This window comes from Enoplosus armatus, chromosome 10 (assembly GCF_043641665.1).
Source record: "Enoplosus armatus isolate fEnoArm2 chromosome 10, fEnoArm2.hap1, whole genome shotgun sequence".
Lineage (NCBI taxonomy): Eukaryota > Metazoa > Chordata > Actinopteri > Centrarchiformes > Enoplosidae > Enoplosus > Enoplosus armatus.
The window spans coordinates 11340691-11365726 of record NC_092189.1 but is presented as its reverse complement, the minus strand read 5'-3'; the positions used below and the strand labels follow the sequence as shown (position 1 = coordinate 11365726).

At 41.4% G+C, this 25036-nt stretch overlaps 1 protein-coding gene across 1 annotated transcript in view; it reads left to right on the top strand.

Annotated features, from left to right (window-relative positions):
• The first annotated feature begins 8593 nt into the window (after nucleotides 1-8593).
• The window catches only part of spock1 (SPARC (osteonectin), cwcv and kazal like domains proteoglycan 1), a 91541-nt gene continuing 75098 nt past the window's right edge, over nucleotides 8594-25036 (top strand). The window contains exon 1 of the mRNA XM_070913020.1: nucleotides 8594-8728. Within this exon, the coding sequence (XP_070769121.1) occupies nucleotides 8594-8728 (135 nt within the window). The remainder of the gene's footprint in view (nucleotides 8729-25036) is intronic.

The following is a 25036-nucleotide window of genomic DNA, read 5'->3' as shown; positions in this document are numbered from 1 at the left end:
AACCATCCCCTGCATCCTGAGTTTAAGTTTTTTCCTCTCTGGCTGTTGCTGCAAAATGCAAATAAACAGCAAAAGATCCTGGCTCCCTTTTGCAATAGACCTCCTCAAGGAAACTAAGTGAGGTCTTTTAAAAGTGCAGCTTTTTTATATGTAGGATTTTCACTGCATCTTGAATTTGATATATCATACTTGATATATCGCAGGGTTTACACAGGGATCAATCTTCTCTGCCCATTCTTTCTATGAAATAACTTACACTCTGACAATTGTTGCCCCTTTTATAGTTCAAGAGCCAATCACTTCAGATATGTAGTTTTGTAGACACATACACCAATGTATTATTCTTTTATTTCACTTGTCTTGCCTAAACGATTGGTGTGTCAGGCTGCGCTTGAACTTTGAGAAACTGCCAGTTGAATGTTAAACGCCTCCTTCTGGAATATTAATACATTTTCGATCAGGCATTCCAAGAACTCATCTTTTAGATTGACTGCCTTGGTATGAGGCAGAGAGCGCTCTTCAGGGATTATTTTGACCTGCACAAAAGAAAACAAAGAGAAGACATATATAGAGATAGATTGATAGACAGAGAGGGAGAAAACTCTTATTAATTGGCAGTCAGACCCTGTCAGTGTCAAATGTTTGACGGATTGGAGTGATTTGTTGAGCAGTGAAAGAGACTCATTTAGACTGACAGTATCTGCAAAATATGACACAGGTTTGAAGGAGTTGAGGGAGATGTTTTCAAGCGTTAATTTGATAATATTAAACCCGCTCTCTGCAGAGATAATGTGTGGACACTGTCTGCTCACACATTGTGAAACCTTCCTTCTTTCCTTTAGTCCCTTTCTTTCTGCTCTTTGTTTTGTTGGCAGTAAGATCACTAAATCCACAATTATGCTCCAACCTCTTGCCTGTCGTAGGATTTGCAGGCAAGGCATACTGTATGTTATCACATACTGCGTAATATGATTACGCACAAAATAGAACTGCAAGTAACAATTTGTGCCCATATACCTGTCAGCAAAGTTCAGAGATAATAAAATGTAAGGGATCAGTGGGTTTTATAGTTGTTCTCTGTGGATCCAGAGTGTAATTAGCTTTCATGGCTGCAACTTTCCTTTGAGAAAACCTTGATAAGGGTAATCTATTTCCTCCCACTCTGAGGCAGCCCTGAGCCCACCGCTGTGGTCAGTAACAGAATTTCCTCTCCGTCGCTGTTGGTAGAGAAGATGCTGTATCTTATCAAGCTGGGGAGCAGTAATGACCGAGGGTGTGTTCACACTTTTATTTTGGACCATCCCCCAAACCAGAAAATGACACTATAGCATTTGTGTTCTATTCAGCTCACTCTGCCCTATTACAAAAAAACCCCAAACAAAACAAGAGTTCAGACATTGCTCCATATAACCTGTAACTCATTCATGACTGGAAAGTTTCAGTAACCTAATCACCCGTCCTAGTCAGCACCAAATCCAAATAAAGAATATTCTTGTGATTCACAGAAAAACAAGGTGTTTTTCTTCTCTGGTGGTCTGACATGCACCGAAATAAAGAAAGTGATTCTTTCTATCATAAATAACAGACAAGGACCAATACAAAGGTGTCCTATAATGTTATGAAGTAAATGATTATGACAATACTGGAAGAAACAACAGGCAAATATGTCTAGTTTAGCTTTTGAGTTCATAGTGTCTCATGTCCGTATCACATCCTCCTTTGGCTGGTCCAGACTTTAATCACACCATAAAGAAAGCACACTGTCGTTCATTTAAGATGACTTAAACTGTCTCAGGGCTGTTGTTTGGTCGGAATCCGAGTGCAATTAGCAGCATTTTCAGCACATCAACCACAATAAACCGATGGTGCAATTATTGCAAGGTTCATTTCAACTAACCAGAACAGGCCAAATGTGAACATGTCTTTAATCTATGCCAAGAATTAGCTCAGATTTGCTCTTTTTTATTTCCTCCTTTTGTTGTTTCATTGTCTGTGAGGCACAAACCAGTTAGAGAAATGATACTGGTCATAATAGCATAAACACTCAAGCGTATGAACATGGCATATCTTAAGTAAAATCAAAAAGTATAATTAACAGAAATAAACTTCCTGATGGGAGAAAATAGCTTTCAAAGTTGTTAATATGTGAAGAAGGTGAAGAGGGGGCTGCTCTGCTTCATTGCAGATGATAGCTCTGACACGGTGTCAAACATTCCTCCCTGGGGTACTGTTATTTCTGGTGCCGGTCTCTGATGAGAAACTCCTCCCGAGAACGGCTCTCCTAACTGCCAGAGTCAAGAAACCTTGGTGACCTTGTGCATTGCCTCTTCACTGCTACCCTGGAGGGAGACCCAGCAGTTTATGGTGCTATGCTGCATTGCAGTGCATCTCTTTTTCTGTTGTGTCCTCTGGAACAGTGGGCTGCTGTAAGAAGATAACCTCTCTGTGTCATTGCTGGTATATAACACTAAACAGTTTCTCCTCTTCTGTGTCCTCTGCTCTTCTGGAGTCTCGGGAGTCTTTAGACCCTAAACACAGCACTAGCAGCAGAGTACAGTGCTTTTCGAGCCCCTGAAATGTTTTTCTGCATTCCTGGTCTATGCCACTCTTTTTTTAATCTTTACCTTTTCACCACTAGCCTTCCTGTCCTTGGCCTCCATGTCTGCCTTACCGTCTGTCTTGATAGATAGAAGAATAGATGATATCACACTGTATGAACATTTTACTTCTGCCGACTCTCCTTTCTCTTTTGCTTTTCTCTCTCATCTGATTTGTCTCTCTAATTCTGTCAATCCACTCTTTATCTACAGCATGTGTGTCAATGTCAGACACTCTGTTCAATATGTTGGGCCAGATATTTTAGTTGATTTATTTGATGTAATTCCTGGAAGTAGTCCATTTTCTGTATTATTTTCCCTATGTTCTGCCAGGTTTAATGTTGTGAGCTCCCCCTGAGGTGTACAATATCTGGATGACTGTTCATTATTTACCAAATGGTCTTTGATTAGAAAGCAAACATGCTCTTCAGATAGTTTTGCTGCATGCGTAGTACCCACAGTCTTTATACTTACTTAGTCTTTAGGGTATCACTGTTCTTTCTCCTACTTTAAGATAAAAATCAGGCACTCTAAGTCAATCGCTCCTCTGCCTGCAGTCCTCCATTAAACTTCACAGGCCTCCTGCACAATCCTAAATTTGGAATTTTAAAGGAATAGTTTGACATTTTGGGAAATATTCGCTCTCTTGCCGAGAGTTAGATGAGAAGATGGATACAACTCTCAATATGAAGCTACCTCCAGCCAGTTAGCTTAGCTTAGCACCAAGGCTGGAAACAAGGGGGGACAGCTAGCTTGGCACTGTCCAAAGGTTAAAAAGAAGGATTCCACCTACCAGCACCTGTAAAGCTCACTGATTAACACGTTATATTTTGTTTGTTTAACTGAAATGAACCGTTTTTCCTGAGGTAGAAGTTGGAGGATGCGGTTCTTTCTCCTAATTTTAAGACAAAAGCCAAACGAAAGATCGTCAGTTTCTGAATTGTTAGATGACTTTTTTTCTATTACAACGTAGTGAGTGGCTACTTTCAGCACCATGGACAGCTCTTCTGCCTGTAACGTTTACCTGCTTCATTAAATCTCCCAGCCCTGCTGCACAACTATCCTGATTTGTAAGCACCAATAGATGCCAAAACATTGACAACATTTCTACATGTTCATGTGACGATGTTCATGTTCAAGCTCATTGCCAGTTAATGATTACAAATCCCATTTTCTTTGTAACCCGGTCCTTCCTCCACAGCTGCCTGGACAATATTGTACACGTCTTTTAAAAGAAGACACTACTGTAGTTGGAGGCCAAACAAAGCTCAGTTATCTGGAATTGAAATGTCTCTGTGTCAACTTTTAACAATAGTTATATTTTATTTAAAATAATTTGTGCTCTTATCTATAATTGGCTGTTGTGGTGTTATCAGTGTCACACGCTCCAATGATGTCTCAGTGGAGAGAGAATCAAAACTAGCTGACATACTTTTTAAGTACAAATGCATCCCCTTTTTTATCAATTTATTAGCGCATGTTCACAGAGTTTTCCTTTTTTTTCATTTTGGGGCTTCTCATTTTTGAGGCTAAAACTTATTTTTCAGCTCAACAAAGAAACGCTGTGATCATGTAGAACTTTTCCAAACCTTGACAAACCAGCTTTTCACACACACACACACACACACACACACACACACACACACACACACACACACACATAGGCAACCATTTCTTTGCTTTGAAAAAGATGACATATAAATGCAGTAGTGCCCGAACGACAGAGGAAAACATCAAAGCCGGTTGGGGGTTGTTTCTAAAAGAGTCAGAGATCTGTCGTGATTTAATGTGTTTACATGCTGAACATTATCCAATTATTACTTGGATGCTAAATTAGGCCTTTTTTTAGATTGGGCAAGTCAACAACAAATTCAGTTTACTGTCACTAAAGTCCTTGATGAGGAACTGATTAGGATACGTACACGGCGCACAAAAACATCTATCGGGATGCTGAGACATTTGTACTCTTTATCCCATTTGCTGGTGGGTTTCATGCTCTATGAGTTTTCTCTTTTCATCCTATGTGGAACGTCAGATGTATGATTGGATTTGCGAATGCCCCCGAGAGCACCGAGCAGGAACATGAATTGTTGTGTGATGGAAATGCTGCATTTGGCATTTTGCACCTTGCACAGTGGGACAGCCCAGGCAGATATCATCAAGGAGGCTGATATGCTTTATGCTCATGGTCCGTTCTCAGGCTGACTGACGGAGCTTTTCTCTGGAGTCACTCGAGTGGAACTGAAGTTCTCATGCACAAGTTAAGTTACAGACACACAGCTCATTAAGAAACAGTCTATCACACCCCACTGCTCGCTTTCAAACATCTCCCGCACACTTCCCCTTCTTGTCTCCTTCCCACTTGTCTCCAACACACCTACACACACAACCACACAACTTTAATCTTGTTTCAACATTCTTGTTTTCCTTCTCTCCGTCCTCCCTCTTTTCCTTTCACCATCTGCATTTGCAATGTAGGGGATGTCTGACTGCTGGGACACTGCTCCCCTTTGCTTTGTTTCATATATTTTGATCTTTATTATTCAAAATTGGCTCTCCTACAGCTGCTCTTATCCTTTATCTTCCAGAGGCCCCCCTGGTGGATGCTGGGATTTGGAGAAAAAGAGGGAAATCAGGAGAATATCTGACTGAAGTGGGCCTGCATCAGATCCTTTGAACTGCGACAGTGGTGAGTCTCTGGATAAACTATCACAACACAATAACAATGAACAGTGGTAAAAATGATGAACATATGGGGCATCAGGTTTTCTATTCAAAAGCATAAAAAATATCCTGAGGTTACATGTGATATGGAGGCTCTATTCCTGAAAGCAAGGCAGCAAGCAAAAACCTGCCCACTGTAACACATCCATCAATCCAACTATGATGTCTATTTAAGTTTACACTATGTTAATAGGTCTCTGTGATACATAATGATACTGTGTCTTGCACCATGTCGGGTAGCCAGCTCTTTTCTCCAGTCATTAACATCAGGCTATTAGTATAATCTATTAGTTTTTAAATCTTCAACCAATGTCTTACATAAAACCTAAAGACATCTTGTTGCATCTCACCAGCCCCTTCAAGCTTTAATGTTTGTTGGAGTCTCTCAGAGCAAAAGGCCAAAATGGGAATGGGAATGTAAATAAGCCATTTAGCAGCAGCTGAAGGACAAATGCTTGATCTCATTTCCAAGACTGAGACAAGTGTCCCAACTTTAATCAGATTTACTGTAAATGTCAGGGTACCCATTTAACACAGACTACATAACTGTTAACATATACTGCATATAAATGTCTTGTAAGAGCTTCTAAATGTCAAAATCAAGTGTCTCATAATCATTCACTCATAAGCCACTTATTTGACTTTCCAATTACACCACTCACACAGTACTTCACAGTACAAGATGGCAGTGAGTGAGGGGGAAAGTCTCATTATAAGCCTGTATCACGCAGACCTTCACTTCTATCCTTTAACTGTATAATGTTGATATGACTATTGTATATTACCAAAACACAATGAGGTTTTGGATGTAAAAATCACAGTACAATAATTTTGAATACAGTTATGGCAAGCAAGTTTTCATATTGTTTGGTTTCATTCAATAGACTGCATATTTCTAGTATCAGTCAAATGTATCAGCCATCACCCTGCTGAAAAGTAGATGGGGCCACCTGTGAGTTTCCCATTGTATTTTTTGTAAACATCCTCTCTTTGCTAATGTTGATCCAATAGGAGCTCATGCCTATGCAGTCACGGCTAAATACACCAACTGTAAATTCTTTCCACAAGTGGCCTTGGAGCATTATATCTCGACTCTGCATTTGTTACAAAAGACTGAGTAGAACATATCACCACTGGTCACAATCACTAAACCACAAATTAACTAATAATTTTATATTATGCACATATTAGTTGCTGTTTTTGTACCCTCGCAAGTAAAGAAAAGCGTCATACTGAGTTGCTACTAGGAATCCACCATTACTTCATAATTAACTTACCATTAATTACCATTTTGTGTCTCCTCAAGCAAGGTAGAGTGTAATCCCATCCATCTGACAAACAGCTACTGAGGTTTTATTGGGTTTTGGGTTGCATCAATGTATACATTTTATATATTGTCTCTATCTGTATATTTCTGTGTTGTACTGACTGTGAAAACAAATCTCCCTCTTGGAAAAAGTTCACCGCTCAAACAGCACTGAACTTCGACAGACTCATTAAAAAAAACACGGTAAAATATAAATATATTAATATACAATACAATGCTGGCAAAAACAAAATCCCCCTTTCAGGGGCAGTGAGTTTTGCAACGTAGCAGGTCGAGATGAATACAGAATTGCAAAAGGGAACTAAAGTGTTTCTTTTGACTACTGTTTCCAACTAAATCAATCCTGCTATGCAATACTACTTTCCAAAAGTGCCAGCAATACAAAAGAGAATTGTGATGTCAGCCAGAATAGTAGGAGAACCTTTAATGTGAAACTGGGGGAGATAAGGACCTGCACCACACTCCTGACTTCCTCTGTGCACAAACAGATCCATAAAACAGACTTAAACCGAAGCACGTAGACACCACAGACACCACAGCACGTGCACCAAAGCTTTGGTGAACAGCAGACACAATCTCCTCACTGAACTCACATCCAGACACACATTATGCAGAGAGAGAGGGAGAGAGAGAGAGAGAGAGAGAGAGAGGTGCCAAAGCGAACAAAACCCAGAGAGAGTCAAAGCAGAGAGTCACAGATTAAATATTTAAACATATATCGTTACATTCCCCCAAAAATGAACGCCCTAGTTATGTGGCCCATTTATGAATTGTGTTTTCAAATTTGTTTTTTTTAAGAGCGTTTCATGTGGCCTGCCTCTGTCCATGGTGCCAAAAAAGCGCGCTCTATCCTCAGCAGATCTAGCCTTCCGCCGCGGAGACGTTTCAGGCACCAACACGACGCCGATTTCATGGTTTGCGTGTTTCTTAATTGTATTTATCATGGTGGGCACGAGTTGAGTTCCACAACAGAGGCGAGTGACTAAAACGAAATGTGTGTTTGTACACCCAGAACAGCGCTTGGACACGGCTCCCAAATCCTGCTTGCGCTCTGGTGTGAGCATGAAAAAAAACCCCCCCCCCCGCTGAAAATCAATGACACGCGTTAGTGAGAGAGAGAGAGAGAGAGAGAGAGAGAGAGAGGGAGAGAGAGAGAGAGAGAGGGAGAGAGGGGGGGGGGAGAGAGAGAGGGAGAGAGGGAGAGAGAGAGGGAGGGAGGGAGGAGGCGGTGTCTTGTGACCGAGGAGGAACAGAAGGCTCCCGGTCCGCTCGTCCCTGCAGCTCCCTTTTACCGTCAATCCTACAAGCAGTCGGGTGTCACCGGAGTGCCCGGGGCTGTGGACTTATTTTTCCCCCGGGAGAATCGGAATTGGACACCAACACACTCTCCCAGGTAGGTGGTGAGGCGCCGGTGCTGGCCGTTTGAGGGGCTTTCATCAAAAGAAGCAGAAACTGGGAATGAAAGTCAGTAGTAGCAGGTTTGTCGACTTTCACGGTGCCGGGGATGGAGGAGGAAGCAGGTGAAGCCAAAGACAAAGCTCCGGTGGGGGCGGCCGATTGTGTTGACGCCGCTAATTGCTTTTTAAATTGGCGGGGGGGGGGGGGGGGGACTCGCGAGCTAATCGTTTCGAGGTGCCCCATCTGCCGCGGTGACAACTCTCCAATGTTTCTAATCCGATTAGGTGAAGGATCAGCAATTTGATCAAATGAGCACTCTGCCGCGCGTGCAGCCACAAACTGCTGCTTTTTAAAAAATTATGCGTCACAATATGAGAGTTGTGTAAAGTGCAGAGTCTCACTTCACCCTGTTCTTCTAACACTTTGCTGCACCCTCCTCTCCTCTGGACGTGTTCTTGTCTCACTCTGAATGGCTCCATCAGTCTTATATCCTCCTGTTTTTTGTTTTCTTTGTTTCTCTCTCTCTGTCTCTGCTTCCAGAAAGAAGATGTTCTTCTTTCTGCTACCTGTCGTGGCTCTCTTGCTGAGCGGAGAAACGGCGGTCTCCGCGAACAATAACGACAAATGGCTGAGCACCGTGGCTCAGTACAACAAGGACAGATCCTGGAACAGATTCAGAGATGTGAGTTGCACTGAGAGACACAACATCTAGCCAAACGGGGCATCGCTATTAGCTTCACTGTGTGTGTGTGTGTGTGTGTGTGTGTGAGAGAGAGAGAGAGAGAGAGAGTGAGCGCACTACGCCCTTGATACACCCTGTGAGCACTTGAGCACTTGCCAGCAGGCATAATCCACCTTGTAGAGACTCAGCAGGTTCAAACCTTTGTTGAAAGAGAACAGACAACATCAGACTTCTGCACATTATGGAGAAAAAAAAACATTTTATGATTTGACCGACTGGAGGATTTCCCAACCGAAGTGTCTGTTTTTACTTGCCAGTGTGGACATTAAGAAATGTTGTCATTTCAAGTAGCCATGCTGTAACAATGGGCTTTTATAACTGATAAATGATCATCTATTACAGTCAGAATCAGGAGAAGTGAGTCTCTGATTTATTATGTACAGCCATCAGTCCAGTGGCATTTCATAACTTAAAGAACAAGCTCTGCAATATGTTTGGTATTTCTGCCTTTACTTCTGACATTTATTTTTATGATTTCTCTGAAAAAGAACATACAGTGCATGTTAATTATATAATCGACACGGGAGCCAGTGCACCTATAGGTCTGTGTGTAGTGCAGATGCACATCATTCTTAATCCATTATGGAGAGGCGTGTTTCTTCAGGGATATCAGGCATGCTCTTTTTCCAGAAGTAGCCATGTTAGCTGTACAGTTGACTGCCAACTGACTATACTCAAGCTGCATAAACATTTGCGTATTTCTCTTGTATCCACCATGACCGAGATGGTTTGAAACCTGGTTGCTATGGTTAAAACTTCTACAAAATGCTCTTAAGAATGGTCTTAAGCGTTGACTTAAGAGCGACCTAGTGAATACAGGTGCTTCTCATAAAGATGCTGAAAGTCAATTTAAAGTCTAAGCACTGTTCTCAAGCTCTGACTGCAGTGACACCAACATGTAGGTTTAGCTGTTGTAAAATAAGAGCTAAAGCACAGAATCAGCCAGTTGCTGTGCAGACACATTTTTCAGACTCACAGAACTTCAGTGAAGAGCTGGAAGACAGTATATGCGAAACCTTACAGCTACTTAAGGTAAAAATTAAAGGGGTTGTTTACACAGAAGCCAACATAATGAACATAATGACTTCAGCTCGTCCTGTGTTGTTACACTTGGTATTGGGACTCTTTTTCAACTTAATGTAATCATACTTTTCCAAAACATTTGTTCATTGTTTGAAAGTGCATGACCTCCACCTGCCACCAGCTGCTGACTCCTAAATGTGTTGGGATACCTCTCGAGCTCTCTTAACACTTGTAAATGTTTATATAAGCCATTTGTTCTTTGAAGAATTAGGAGAAGCTTTTGCTCTTCTCAGAATATTTTCACCTCCAAAAGTGACTCTGTTAAACTAACATACCGTCCAGTCTGACCGGTCGCCATCCAACTTTTCAGTTTGATATCGTACTCTTAACATTATGATGTCCTTCGCTGTCTGCTAACATGTTCTCCAGAGATTTCAGTAGACTGTGGGCTACCTCTGGCCTTATTAGAGCTGGCCTTCCCCATACAGCACTGGAGCGGTGATGTGAGAGCTGTAGTATTAGTCATGTCTGTATACACCTAGCCAGGGCTCTACTACCTGCTGTGTGTGTGTGTGTGTGTGTGTGTGTGTGTGTGTGCGTCCCCACTGTTTATGTCTCTCTGTGGTCTCCTGTGCAAATGAAACTCATTAACAGGAAACTGTCAGTGGAGGGCAGAGGACAGGAGTGGAGAGGAGGGAGGGGAGAAGAGGAGCAATGGATATGGGGGAAAGGCTGTGACATTTATGTTTAATATTTCAAGCAATACTACCAACCAAATGCAGGAGCTGCTGCTGTGCTTACGTGTGTGTATTGTCCCTATCACCTTCTGGTCGTAATTTGTCTCCTGCAACATTGGCTGTCTTTGGTCCCACTGTGTCTTCTTTCCTCCTCCATTCTCTCTTAGTCATTTCTCTCCTCCCCTCTCTGGTACTAAAACCCTTTAATATCACAGGCAGCAAGACCTTAGATAATGGAACATGTGGTTCTGTATGAATCAATTTCAAACTACAAAACAGCCATTCTTGCAACCGTCCAAATTTGACAATTGAAGAAAGCCTGATCTTAAGGCTCTGTCGTTGTGGCCATTATGTGCTCAAAGGGCCCGTTACACTGTGTGATTTTTGACTGGTCCAGATGTAAGTGAATGACGAATGTGTGGTGAAATCATCAATCATAAATGGTGGTCTTAAATCGTACTTTGTGACACATCCATGACGGCTTATTTAGAGCTTTTGTGACCAAAAACAGGCTGCTTCTGAAAATACTGAAAATGTAGGACCAGAATAATCAGAATATGACTTGAAATGACACACAATATACTGGCCAGCTAGCTTAATATTTACCTCAAGCTCACTCTGCTTTTTCACCGGCCAACACCAGCTTGCCAATCTCCTCCTCCTCGGCCTTTTAGGGTTTTAAAGAGCCTGCGCGATGGCCAAAACATGTTTAATTAGCCATACTTTCAAAACAAGAGAGCGGCGGTGATGGATGAGATGATGAGAGTTGATGACAAAGCACCATCTGACATCTGACATGCAATGAACATGCAAGACTATTGTATATCACACAGTGTATGGGTAGAGCCTTAAGTAGTGCTTGGTGTAGTAAAGCCACATCAATATGTTGGATGGTTGTTACTGTCAGTGAAGTATCAGTAGTGGTGTATACTTATGTAGGCCAATATGAAAAATACTGGACATATTTCATAAAAGATAAACAGTGTTGTTGTTACATAGATTGTCGAGTAGCTGATTATACTCCACAGCATGGGAGTTGGAAGACTAGCTGAGCAGACAGTGGGGGGAGTCTAGTAAGGATAATGACTTTATTGTCAAAATGTAAAATACCTTGCCTTTAGTACCTCATTCTGTCTTACCTCTTTAATGGCTGGATTTAAAGGAACTTTGTTAAAAAAAAAAAAAAAATATATATATATATATATATATATATATATGAAAAAGAATATCAGCCAAATATCTCACAAATTCTTCATCCTTTTTAATTCATCGAGCTTCAAGTGAGCTCCATTATAAAGACAGTTTTCCTCTTTGTAATGGTTATAATGGTTCATCTCCATTTATTTACTATGAATCTATGTTGATTTGAAGTCATAATTATCCCTTACATCCCGAACATGTGAAGTAGCTTTTATAACCCCCCCCCCCCCCAGTTCTCATTGACTCATGAACTCCACATTTTTCTACCATGCTCGTCTCTCTCTCTCATTTTTTCCTCTGTCTCTTGAGCGGTGAGTGACCCTGTGCTTCCTCAACCATAGACCCTCTCTACCGCCCCCCCTGCCCTCACCCATGACTCCTCCTCTCTGCTGGTCTCCTCTGCCTGCCATGTTTCACTCTGCATCCCTGATGAGCCACTTGCTCCCTCCTGCATAATGTATGAGCGTCCATTTGTTGGCAGGGGAGCTGGTGCAATTGTTTAACAGTCAAAGTTCAGGTGGCTTATTTTGAAAACATAAGGAAAATAAGATTTGATTTATTCTTCTGCCGAGTCACATTCCTAATAACTGCACTGCAATGTGTTGGAAGATAAGTGTAATGTAGACAGAGGCAGGTTTATTCTAGACCACTTCTATTGAGGAGCAACATGCAGTAGAAATGGAAAATAAAAGTCCCTCATTACCATCACATTTTGTCAGTTCAAAAACATATTTTCTGCAATCAAAACAAAGCCAATGTCTTTTGTTACTTGCTTGTATACTTGATGCAGACATGAATTTCAGCTGGTTTGTAGAAACAAAAGGACACATTTGTGGAATAAATGACACACCTAATTGGCTTCAGACTGAAGTTTGCGAACAGGCCTGCTGGCTGAGCTTGTCTGATTCTTCACACACACACACGCCACCATTGTGTAACTGTCTGTCTCAGTCTAAAACCAAACCTTAGTTGAGTTGTCGTGTGGAAAAGTGTCTTATTTTACATTTCTAGTGCAGTGTCTTTGTGTCCAGTATGCTATATGGATGGTTTGGAGCTTGCTCAGCTTGTTCGAGGATATCTAAATGTTTCTGACCAGTTAAATAGTTTCTTAATCCCTAAATTTGCTCAACCACCTTTGTTGCTCTTTTGCCAAATCACTTGGTGTTGTAATTCATGCAACAACACAATTTCCATTTTCCTTGGGTTACAATCACCATTCTAATTTTCATGAAATTTTATGCAAATAAAGTATAGCTGCAGTGAATATGCACACATTTGTATGCAGCACTGAGTTCGACTGTGTTTTCTGTTTCAGGCAGGGTCAACTTCCCTGTGTTGTTGGCTACATCAAAGTATTCTGGTCAGGACAAAAGAGAATATGAGGGGTCCAGCTGGAACAGGGGTAGACGCAGCAGCGGTAAAACAGAGGATCTTATTAACCGATCCAAATCTGGTAACATTAGCATGCAGGGTTGACGCCGACTGTGTAACTACAGTGGTTTCCACACTGTGTCTTTATAGTGCTGCTAATGCATTTGTTCCTCAGACATATTCACAGTCAACACATTTGTAAGCTGAGTAAAGTTCTTATAGTAATAGACACAATTTTAGCTGATAATTATAATCATTATTTCTAAATGATGTGCCTAATTACTTCACCTTGTTCACCTTACGTGTCCAAACCGCTGAACTCAATCGCATGTGGTCTCTGCTGTGAAATTAGGAAATAACTTTATGGTAATTTGGAACAAAACTATTGTAGAGTTTATTGAAAGGCAAAGTCATAAGATTGGAGACCAATTACAATATATTATTTAACATTGGATAACAACAGTTTGAAAAGCTCCTGGTGTAATTGCTTTTTTTTTTACAGTAGTGAGGTCTATCAGCTAATACATACAGTGTTATATTCTGTGGACTGCTGAGCTCGCTGGTTCAAGCCAGTTCTGCTACCCTGGCCTGAGCGAGGCTATTATTGGTGGATTTATGTTGTGCAAGGAAATTATTGGGTAGTTTGTATTGAGCTAAAGGTACAGTAAGTGTTAGTGTCTCAGTGAGACTCAGTGTATAACATGAGCATACGGTTGATCTATGCAGAGAATGTGCGGAGAGAACTGAACATCAGCACTGCTGGAGATGAGTCTGATAAAATATCTGAGATCTCCCAGGAAAGTGGGTACGTAGACTCTGATCCACACACGTACTCGGCTCGTCTCATCTTGTCTCGTCTTGGGCTGGATATTGAACCTCAGTACTCTTTTGGCACAGACCTAGATGTGTCTGTTGAACCGAAAGCACTGAAGTTTGGCGTTAAATGCCTGGTCAGATTCATAAAATGTTTATCTATTCTTAAATCAGATGTTTACTGATTAAAAAACAATTGTCTTAATTTTTGTAGAAAGGTACCAAAAGAGGGATAGTTTTGGTATCAGTACCGAACTTTGTATCATATCGGTAGTAGTATGTAAACATTTCAAACAATGCCGAGCCCGTGTGTTGTCTTAGGTCTTATATTGTATAATCTTGTCTCCTCTCCTGTGTCTCTCGTCACAATCCCTGTCTGCAAACAGTGACAGAAAAGCTGTCATATCCATTCAGGCAGCCTCAACTTTTAGTTGAGTTGTTTTCACTCTTCTTAGCCTGTTTTTTTGTTTCTCCTAAAGGCGCTTTTCTTGTCCCCGTCCTCCTTCGCTTCCTTTCCTCTCTTTTCTTCCTACTGAAATCCTGTCTTCCACCCTGCTTGCATGCTGTCAGGTTTAGAGAAATACGCGTAATCTTATTTGTGAGGGACATTGGGAACATGCTGCACATTTCCTCATATATTTGTGTAAATCGTCTCCAGACTGTCTGTTCATTAGCTGGTGGACCTGGTGGCAGGTTGAAAAAATCTCAGCAAGTTACAAACCGCTTGTGTGTGTGTGTGTGTGTGTTTGTGTGGTTGCATTGTGACTGTGTGTGTTGGAGCGTGCGACCTGTCTTGGCTCAGTCTCCTAGTGAGAATTAAATGTTGTCATCTTTTATCATTAGTTTTATCTTTTCCAAGATGACAGTCTCTCCGGGGCTGCCAGTCACAGACCCACACTGTCTCTCTTTATCAAAACAAGAGGCCTGTGTGTGCATGTGTGTGTACAGCAATGTTTGAGTTACAATGTGTTTTTTTCTGCAGTGGATGCAGCTGCGGTGATGCTGTTATTTTCATTTCAATGCTGGCTGCTCTCGTAGGTTGTACTACATGTTTTCCCCCTTTTGCATTCATGGAGGGGAGGGTTTTGCTGAGCCTGCACATTCTCTTCCTCGCGGTGAACATATTCACACCTGGGAGCTTCCCACTGCATCCAAATGAACTGGTCGTCTTCTGTTATATCTATGTTTGCTCCTCGGTGTATATGTGTGTGTGTCCTGAATGGCTAGTTGTACAGCTGAGGGGGAGGGGTGGAATGCGGGTTAGAGAAGCAGCTTAGACAAGGCGAACCCTGGAGTCACCTTCACCTTCTCTCACTCACACACACACATAAACCCTCTGAGTGAATACTCCCCAGCAGACATACAGTATTTCCGTCAATTAAGTGAAGACTTGGCTGAACACCTGTCATTCTTTCTTATCTCTCCCCTGCTCTGTCCTCCATTTCTCTTTCTCATTTTAAGCTGCCTCTATACCTTCTCTTCATACCGTTTATCATCTCCACTCTCTGCTGGCTCTTCCCTCTCTCGTTTTTATACTCGACTAATTCCTGATGAAACAGTGCCCTTCAAAATAAACCTTCTCTCTCTCACGCTTTCTGCTCCTTTCATCCATTTTCTCTCCTTCTGTATGCATATTTCTCACTCTGAGCTATTGATTTCAAATGAGAAATTGCTGATTCTAATCTCTGCACTGAAGGGTTGCTGTTGTGTGTGTGTATGTGTGTGTGTGTGTGTGTGTGTGTGTGTGTGTGTGTGTGGAGAAGGACAAATATTGCACAGTTCCAGCTGCAAGCGCATGTGTCATGTAGTATGTCTCTAAACTGACTGGTGGAAAAATTTTGCGTCTCGCAGTCTCTGCACGGGTATGAATGCCCACACAAACACACATCCACCCTGAGGCTCTTGTAGAGATCGATCAGTAAATTTACAGGACCTGGTAACCCTGATTGGAGCCTTGATATAATCAATAACAGTGTGAAAAGGCAGGAAGACACACACAGACACACATATACAGGCACACACACACAAACACGCTGGAGGACAATTCGGTCACAGGCTAGACAAAGGTCAGTGTCCCCCACGACCAGGATAAATAGGTTTGTGTGTGTGTATGTGTGTGTGTGTGTGTGTGTGTGGGTTGGAGGGTAGAACAGAGGGAGACAGACAAAGCAGGGGAGCCAAAGGATTGGCAGCGTAATCTTGGCTGACGATAAGAAAGAGGAAATGGGGAAAAAAGAGTGATGGTAGGAGAAGAGAAGAAGAGGAGGAGCTTTAATGTGAAGCCCATCAACGCTGTGGGCAGAACAGATGGACAAACGGATGATGGAAGGATGGGAGAAATGTGGAATCCATCGTCAATACAATGTGTGTGTGTGTTTCAGTCAGCTTTGTCATGGCAGCCCCTCCAAACTCCCTTCTCTCTCTGTGGGAATTGTCTTTCTGGTGGTCTATTTGGCGCTGATATGAAGCTCTCCTGATAAGCTGTTGATTCTTTTGAAGAGATTCTGCTTGATTTGTTGATTTTTGTCTGAAGATTTACCAAGACAGAGAAACCACCCTCAGACCACTGGACAAATACCTGATATACCACTAGTTCTGTATTTGGATCCCTTACTTTAAGCAATACTATATAAACCTTGAGATTTTATACATTTGTCTATAATCATGCTAGTGGCGTGAATCTACTGTAGGGATGGCAATGTCGGTCTGTTGGGCCACCACTTGAAGTATTGGCAGGATTGCCATGAAATCTGATACAGACACTCATGTCCCCCCTCAGGATAAATTGTAACAACTTCAAATAACATTTTGACCTGAAGAAAGTGCCATATGAAAAGCTAAGGGATCAGTTTTCATTAGGTCAGACTTTTATTTTGTTCAAAACATTGATTTATACCTACCTGAATACCTGCAATGACATTCCCATCAGCTTCCCATGTGCTTTATGTTTAGTGCTGATTAGCAAATGTTAGCATGCTAACATGCTAAACTCACTCAGCTCTACCTACAGTATTATTCAGTTAGAGATTCAGTTCATATCCTCACACAGAATGTGGAACCAGAGGAAGTTCATGTCAACAATTCAATTAAAAAATGATCAAAATTGTCATGATTTCAGCACTAAAATGGATTCGATTTCCAGTGTTACAGTAATGTGCCATTACCCTGCATGCAGTTGTGAGCCATGTGGCTTCAAGCTGTCCTCACTCTATTTCCACCATATTTCATTTTCATGGATGTCTGCCGTCGTTGTTAGAGAATTATACTAATGACAGGCAGCCAGCTTTCTATCAACATATGTCTATGATACTGTAGGATTTGTACTCGCATTTGTGGCAGCTGGTTTTGATGGAAGAGGAGGATATATATATAGTGTGTGTGTGTGTGTGTGTGTGTGTGTGTGTGTGTCACAACCTGCATATGAACAAAATTGTGCATAGTTTCATGCATAAAACATGTATAGCTTGTTTTGATCATCATGTCTGCATGTCAGAGTAAAAATATAGACATATACGTCAGAATAAATGCGTTTTTGTTGAAATTGCCTTTAATGAAGCTGTCACCCCCACTGTGCGCTGGTTCTAGTGATCAGATGTTTCTTCCTCGGGGTTTGGCTCCCTCTACATCTCTCCATATGCCAGTGTTTGATTTGTAAGTTGAATCTATGAGCGAAGATGAGCCAAAGTAGCCTTATTTGCCCACTTATTACTCTGCCAAAATAAGAAGGCTATAGTATTGTTGTGTTGGTAGTTTGAGGTCTTGGGTGCCATGCCTGCTCCCTGCAATTTGATTAATTGCTTCTCTTGCTTTAAACCTTTTGTTTTGGAAAATCACCCTGTAATATAATCCAGAAGAGGCTTGTAATCATAAATACATCAATACTTCTAATACATATTATTAAACAGCAATAAAGAAAAACTTTGTAATTAGGTTGTCCTATGCACTTTTTTTAAGGAAAGAAATTGGAGCTTGAAGGGGGTATTTCTGGATGTAGATGCTTTGACATGATTTTTGACAGCAAAAAGGGATGAGTTGTCTGGTGGTGTTAGGACGCAGAAGCACATTGAAGTATGGTGAGCAAGAGAATCTTCTTGATCAGTCTGCATTCATTTATTTTCTTTGTTGACCTCTCACACGTCTTCTCTTTGGTTTGGTCTTTCTATGATTCTCTTTTTTGGTGCTATCAGCTAAATGGTAACATCAACATGCTGTCCAGTTGGTATGTTTGGTGTGTTGCTAATATTTGCTAATTAGCATTAAACACAAAGTATAGCTGAGGCATTAGTTTTGTAGGTATTTGGTGATAAACCAAAGAATTGGACAAAAAACATTTTGACCTGATGATGGCCCTAAATGAAAGGTCAGGAGATCAATATGATTACAATTCATCCTCTCGCCATGAATGTCTGTGCCAAATTCCATGGCAACCCATCCAATTAATTAATTTAATTAATTAATTCTTAGATTCTTGATTAAGGTTTAATAAATAATAGTTGTTGTTCTAACAATCTTTAGTCAGTTCAGTTAGTATGTTGACACAAACAATTCTTTTGCGAAGAAGCTAATGAACCAGTGCTCCATTGAACACGTAGACAAAACTATGCACATACTGTACATCATGATAGGTAAGTCTTGATCAGTAGGGATGTGAACATGAGACAGAGATGGATATTAATTAGTATTGTTCACAGTCATAATAATCATCTTTTGTATCTTGCAACATGTCGCTTTGACACTCTGGACCAACATTTTCCTCTTTTCACTCTCATGTAATGATGTTATGTCTTGTGATTTATAAAACATCTCCATGATTTGATTGATTGTATGTGTCTGCCGCTGCTTGTTCCCAGTAATCACAGTAGTTGTTATTGAGATGATGGACGCAATCATTGCTTTGTCCATCGTGATAGCTGATGCAGACGATCATATAAACAGCATTCAAATTACAGATTGTTCTTTTGAATAAACTGTTTGGCTATGTATTGTGTTTCAGGGGAAGTTGAATCAATTATGTAATGTAGCAGATTTTATTTACAAGTGGGACGTCTTGCTCTGATCACATTTGAAAGTAGCCCTCCCAACCCTGAGTATCACAGAGAGAAATAAATCATGGGCAGCCTGTTTCTCTTTTTCACACCTCCCCAGTCCTCCTTTCGATCAGTGTCTGCATCTCTCCTCGCCCTCCCTCTCTTTCTCTCACTCTGATATTTATGGTCTCTAAAACCATGTCAGATTGAATTGGTCATTATCTCATTTTCCCCCTGAGGGCAGGGATACAGTTACTGTTTGTGTGTGTGGGTTTGAGATATGTCTTGACTGCTTCAATAATTCAGTAGGTTTCTGCTACTGCAGCTCATGTGATGCTCCTGGGAGAGAGGAGGGGAAGGGAGGGAGAAATTGACACAGAGATGTGGCAGATCTGTTCCTTGTAGCTTTTAGTGCCTTCCATATTCCTTACTGCATCATTTTGTAGTTCTCTGCAGCTAAGTAACTCCCTCCCCCTCTTGTTTTTGACAGACAAACTCTTGGGAATTTTAGGTAATGGCAACGAACAGTTGAGCCCTGAGGGGTTGAATGAATACTGCATGTTAAGTCATGGACTCTCTGTATGTGTGTGCGGACAGTTAAACCAATAGCCCTCTGGGTAATATAGTTAGAAAGTGTTCGTTTCTCCTAAGACTTACTGGAAACTGAGTGAAACTGACTGTTTCTTCCTCAAACTGTTTTCCTGTGAAGAGCTGTCTCATGGCCCTGTGGTCTAAGATTCATATCATGTTAGCAAAACAACCTTGGTTTAATTCCAGCTGCTACATACCTGCATGCTTCCCATATTTCTGTTTCTGCCATCAGCTCTCCCAAAATAACAAGACTAAGAGTCTAAAGCAATGCTAGCAGCTCTATGTACTATTGCACAGTGGCGTTTTGCACTAAATGCTAACACATCTTAGTTTATTGTGTTAGCATGCTAATAATTAGCACTAAAAATGAGCTATAGCTGAGGCTGATGGGAATGTCATTCATTTTGCAAGCATTGGACAAATTACAATTTTGACATGACCATGGTGCAAGAGGAAAAGTTAAAGGACCACCAAAGTGTTTAAAAATCATCCTTAGGGGGTCATAAATGTCTGTACCAAATTTCATGTCATTCCATCCAATTGTTCAGATATTTTAGTCTGGACCAAAGTGGTTGACGGACAGACGGACGCTTGTGTAATGCATGTCCTCTTAGTGTGGCAGGGTAGAAATGAATATTTACATGAGTCCTCCAGCTGTAATCCAGGCATTACATTTCAGCACCATGTTGTTGCTGTCCACTCTTAATGGAGAAGAATCCAGTTTATTGATGGTCTCAGTGCTGTGTGTGTTTCTGCTGTCAGATTGGGGTGACTGAGTCATTTCAGCTCTGTGTTGAGGGTCAGAAATGAAAAGTTCAAGTGGATAAAAACAGAATTGGACACAGTGTTCTACTTTAACCCCTCGGATAGATGGACTGCTGCTGATGTGTGATGGTGTGATGGTGGTGGTATTGGAATTAACTTTAGCCCGTCACTGCCAACTTCACGCCCATGTTCACTGGCACTACACATCCACTCTCCAGTCAGATGCCACGGTGTTGTGAGAGTAACAGCTGGCTGGACGTCCTGTTTCAGGCTGACTTTCAAACCCAGAGAGACATGAGTAACCAGATTTAAGCCAGATGGTGTTTTTATCCCTCGTATCCTATTTAACCTTTTTTGATTTTGAACACATAGATACATGCTTGAAGGAGAAATTTTTTATAGTATTTCTGGTGTAAGTGTAGTTACAGAGGAGTAGTTATAGAGGACGGCATACCTGGCTACTTACAACAACTTAATTATTTACAGATATTCCAAGAAGGATTTGTGTCACTGTTTGCACACGAGGCACCATTCAACAAAGCTTGATATTGCTTTAAATCAGGGGTGTCCAAACTTTTTGCAAAGAGGGCCAGATTTGATAAAGTGAAGATGCCCGGGGGCCAATAGTTCCTTCTGACATTTTTTTAACCACAAAAGTTACAAGCAAATACACACTGTTATAAAACAATTTTCATTGTCACAATTATCTTTATTTTTCAAATGGCAATGTAACCAAATATAAGCCACTCAGGCAGACGTGAACAACTCTAAAAACACAATTCTGCCTTTCAATCATATCTGGAGAGTCAGATAACATTGAACAAACTGTATGGAATACCTTAAATTTCCATGAGTTTGATAAATGTCTTTGCCTCATGATCATTTTAAACAGGAGTTATAAGTAATGCAAAGTTGTCTGTTATCATTAAAGTTTAAAACAAGGGAATTTTGCTCTTGTCTTTTACAAGATCTTTCAGAAAGTAATAGTTTGTGTCACATCTACAGGTACATAACATCAACAGTTATAACCAAATCTTATTCAAGAGTTTAATAAAATAAGTGCCATAAGTCCAAGTGCATAAGTGTGCTTTTGACTTTTCACTGTTAATAGTGACAGATGTTACCGTTCAAGAAACAGATAACTTGCTGACACTAATGAGAAGGGTGATACTGAGATCTGGATTTCAGTAAAGAGGCCAGGTCTGGTTTGAGGGCAGTGGTTGAGATGCGTAAAATGTCACGTAAGTGGGAGTCACTTAGTCTTGACCTCAATCAGTTCTTGTTTAAGTTCATGACAGAGAATGTCTGCTTACACAAATATGTGGAGCCGAATAAGCTCAGCAAATGTTCGCATTTCTGGAAACCTGCCTTTATCCAGCTGCCAGTAAAAGTCAACAAGAGAAAGCTGCTGGTGTTTGCCGCGCCACTCATCGTCACACTGCAGATCAATGAGCTCCAGCTGCAGCTGTGGAGGAGCATCATCAGGATCCACGGAGAAGGGAGAAGAGAAAAGCAACATGTCCTTTTCAATAACTGCAAAATCCCGAAAACGTTTGTTAAATTCCACAGAAAGAGATGCGATAGCTGTTGCGTAACTCTTCTCTCTGTTGTCCTGTGAGAAAATGTCAATGACCTCTTTCAAAGCTGGGAAGTGCGCGGTGCAGGGCTCTGTTTGGGACAAGTGTCTTTGGAAAAGTTGCAGCTTGGTTCCAAAGGCCTTGATGTGAGCGTACAGCTGGTTCACCACTGCATCTTGTCCTTGAAGATTAACATTCAGCGCATTCAGATGCTTCGTTATGTCAACCAAAAAAGCCAAATCTGCCAGCCATACAGGATCGGACAGTTCTTCCATCGGTTGCCCCTTTTCACCCAAAAAATGTCCAATTTCCTCTCTGAGAGAGAAAAATCGCTGCATTGCGGACCCCCGACTTAGCCACCTCACATCGTCAGCCTGGATGTCAAGCAAGAACTGCTGAAACTGTTGGTGGTATAGAGCTTTAGAGCGAATAGAATTGATTGCCTTTACCACTGGTTTCATAACATGATCAAATTTGAGATGTTTGGCGCAGAGAGCCTGCTGGTGAATTATACGGTGAAGTTTAATAGCGTTACCTCCTTCTTCGCTGACTTTATTGCAGATCAGTGTGGACAATCCACTTCGCTCACCAGCCATGGCAGGCGCACCATCGGTAATGATCCCAGAAACTTTACTCCATGGTAGTTTCATATCATCAACAGCTTCACAAACAGGAACGAATAAATCCGTTCCTCTGGTTTGGCCTTTTAGACTTTGGAGGTCAAGCAGCTCCTCTGTTACGTTCATGTTGTCGTCAGCTCCTCTTTAAAAAATCAGTAGCTGTGCAGTGTCAGATGCATCGGTGCTTTCATCGCAGGCTAATGAGAAATAATCAAAAGCCACTCCCCTGTCTCCCAGTTGTCTCCGAATATCTGACGATATGTCCTCAGCTCTCCGTGCCACAGTGTTACATGCCAGGCAAACATTCATAAATTCTTGCTTCTTCTCGGGGCAAATGTTTTCCACCATTTTCATGACACAGTCTTTGATAAATGTACCTTCAGTAAAAGGTTTGCCATGTTGAGCTATTAACATATGATATGTGATGATATTTTCCTTTGACTCACAGGCCTGTGTGAAGAATCGCTGTTGTGATGCCAGAGCAGCTTGGAGTTGCTTCACTTTTTCAGCGTGGTCACTCCCTGTTAGCTTGTCATATGTGTTAGCATGTTTAGTCTGGTAGTGTCTCTTTACGTTGAAACCCTTAAACAAGGCAACCGTCTCTTTACAAATTAGACAAACACAATTGCCTCGATTTTCAGTGAAGAAGTACTGTAATTCCCATCTCTCCTGAAAGCGGCGGCCCTCACTGTCAACTTTCCTCTTTTTCTTTGCAGTCGCCATGGCAGAAATAAGCGGAGAAGGGTTCGCGGCAAGGATGCAGAGCCACATAGCATTAAAGTGGTGCTGCCACAATGTGGTGAAAGGAAGAATTACAGTTTATTACAAGTTTTATGATTTATTTATTCTGTTTGACAGTGCTAGCAGGCCACAAATAATACATTATAAGACTGAAGCTGGGGGCCGTATGAAATCTGACCGAGGGCATGCCTGCTTTAAATGGAACTGAATTATCACTGTTACTAATTGGACAAAAATATATTTTGCTATCTGCGATCAGATGGATCCTGACTAATGAATTTCACACATTCTGTTCCCTGTGAAACTATTACATCTACACCAAGTTTGTGTAGGTTTGTTGATGCAAAAAAAATGTTTTCATGTTAATACACCAAATATTAGATGGTCATTAAGTCATAAAGACTTGAAGCAAAGTAATGAAACTCTGCAGAGCTGTTGGTCTGTGAATACGGTAATTAGAATCGTATGCGAAGCAATTTGACAACTCTTTGCAACTACACAAACAGGATGCGCCCTGTCCAGTAATGTATGTGCTTGAGTTTTTAATGGGTCATCATGGGACACTGTGCTGGAAGGTGCCAACATTGGTACCAATTTAAATTTAAATGAGCTGCTGTCCAGACTGTAAATGATGACCAGTAATGTTATGAGAACAAACAGACATACAGACACAAACATTCTTCAGTGTTAGGGTTAAAACGTTAAAACGTCTTGTCTGTCATTCAGTATGTAGGATTCACCATCCTCACCAATCTTTCAGTGCTTTCTGAAGGGTAGAAATACTTCCTATACAGTATTGATTCAATTAATATCCTGTAACACTCTTGCCGATTCAATCTGTATGTGCTGTGCAAAATCAGACATGTATAAGAATAAATATTACTTGTTATGTACAGCAGGTAATTGCTATTATGTTAAAATGTCTTACACATAAAGTCACACAAAGAGTCACCAGCCTCAATATATATGTGGTAGAGCAGTACGTAGACACAGATGGTAGACTGACTAGAAACTAGAAAAAATTACTGAGATCTGGCTCAGTGTCTTCAGTGATAGCTACGGCCCTGCAGGCCGTGTTTTCTGATGACTGGAAACCCTCCTACTTAATAACAACCAAAGCGATGGGCTCCCTCATTTCCTTGACTCCGCCACTCCTGTCATCTCTCTCTCCATCTCCCTCCATCTCCCATCCCTGTATGGTCGTGGTGATACAGGCACGTTGTGTGTGTTGACAGCGGCAGTCCCAGTGATCGAGCAGTGGGCGGGGGTAAAGACGTGGGAAGAATAGTGAAGCCAAACGGCCACTCATGTCTTCGGGATAAATAAAGGGAGATTGATAATGCGAATGTAACACTTTGATTGCGGGGGAGAGAGAGAGAAAGAGAGAGAGAGAGAGTGAGATGGGTGGGGGTGTAAAAATGAATATATTTATGCATATGCATGTTGGAGGGTGACACAAGAATTGTTTGACAGCCTTAATTAAACTCAGCTGAGTCAGCCTCTGAGCTACAGCTTCAATCTAATTTTAATGAGCCACACACCCAGCAGCCCACATGGAATAAGGTCGGTTTCTTTAAAGCTCCCCTCTTCTCTCCGTCTGTCTTTGGTTTGTGTGTGAAAGTGTGTGTGTGTGTGTGTGTGTGTGTGTGTGTGTGTGTATACACTTCTAACCTTGAAAGCACCAGCCTTTGGCATGTTACCAGTGACTTTCTTATGGATTTTGAGTTGGATAATAAGGTGAGCTGGGATGCTGCTGATCAATACTGGGAGCTTCTTTTATCTG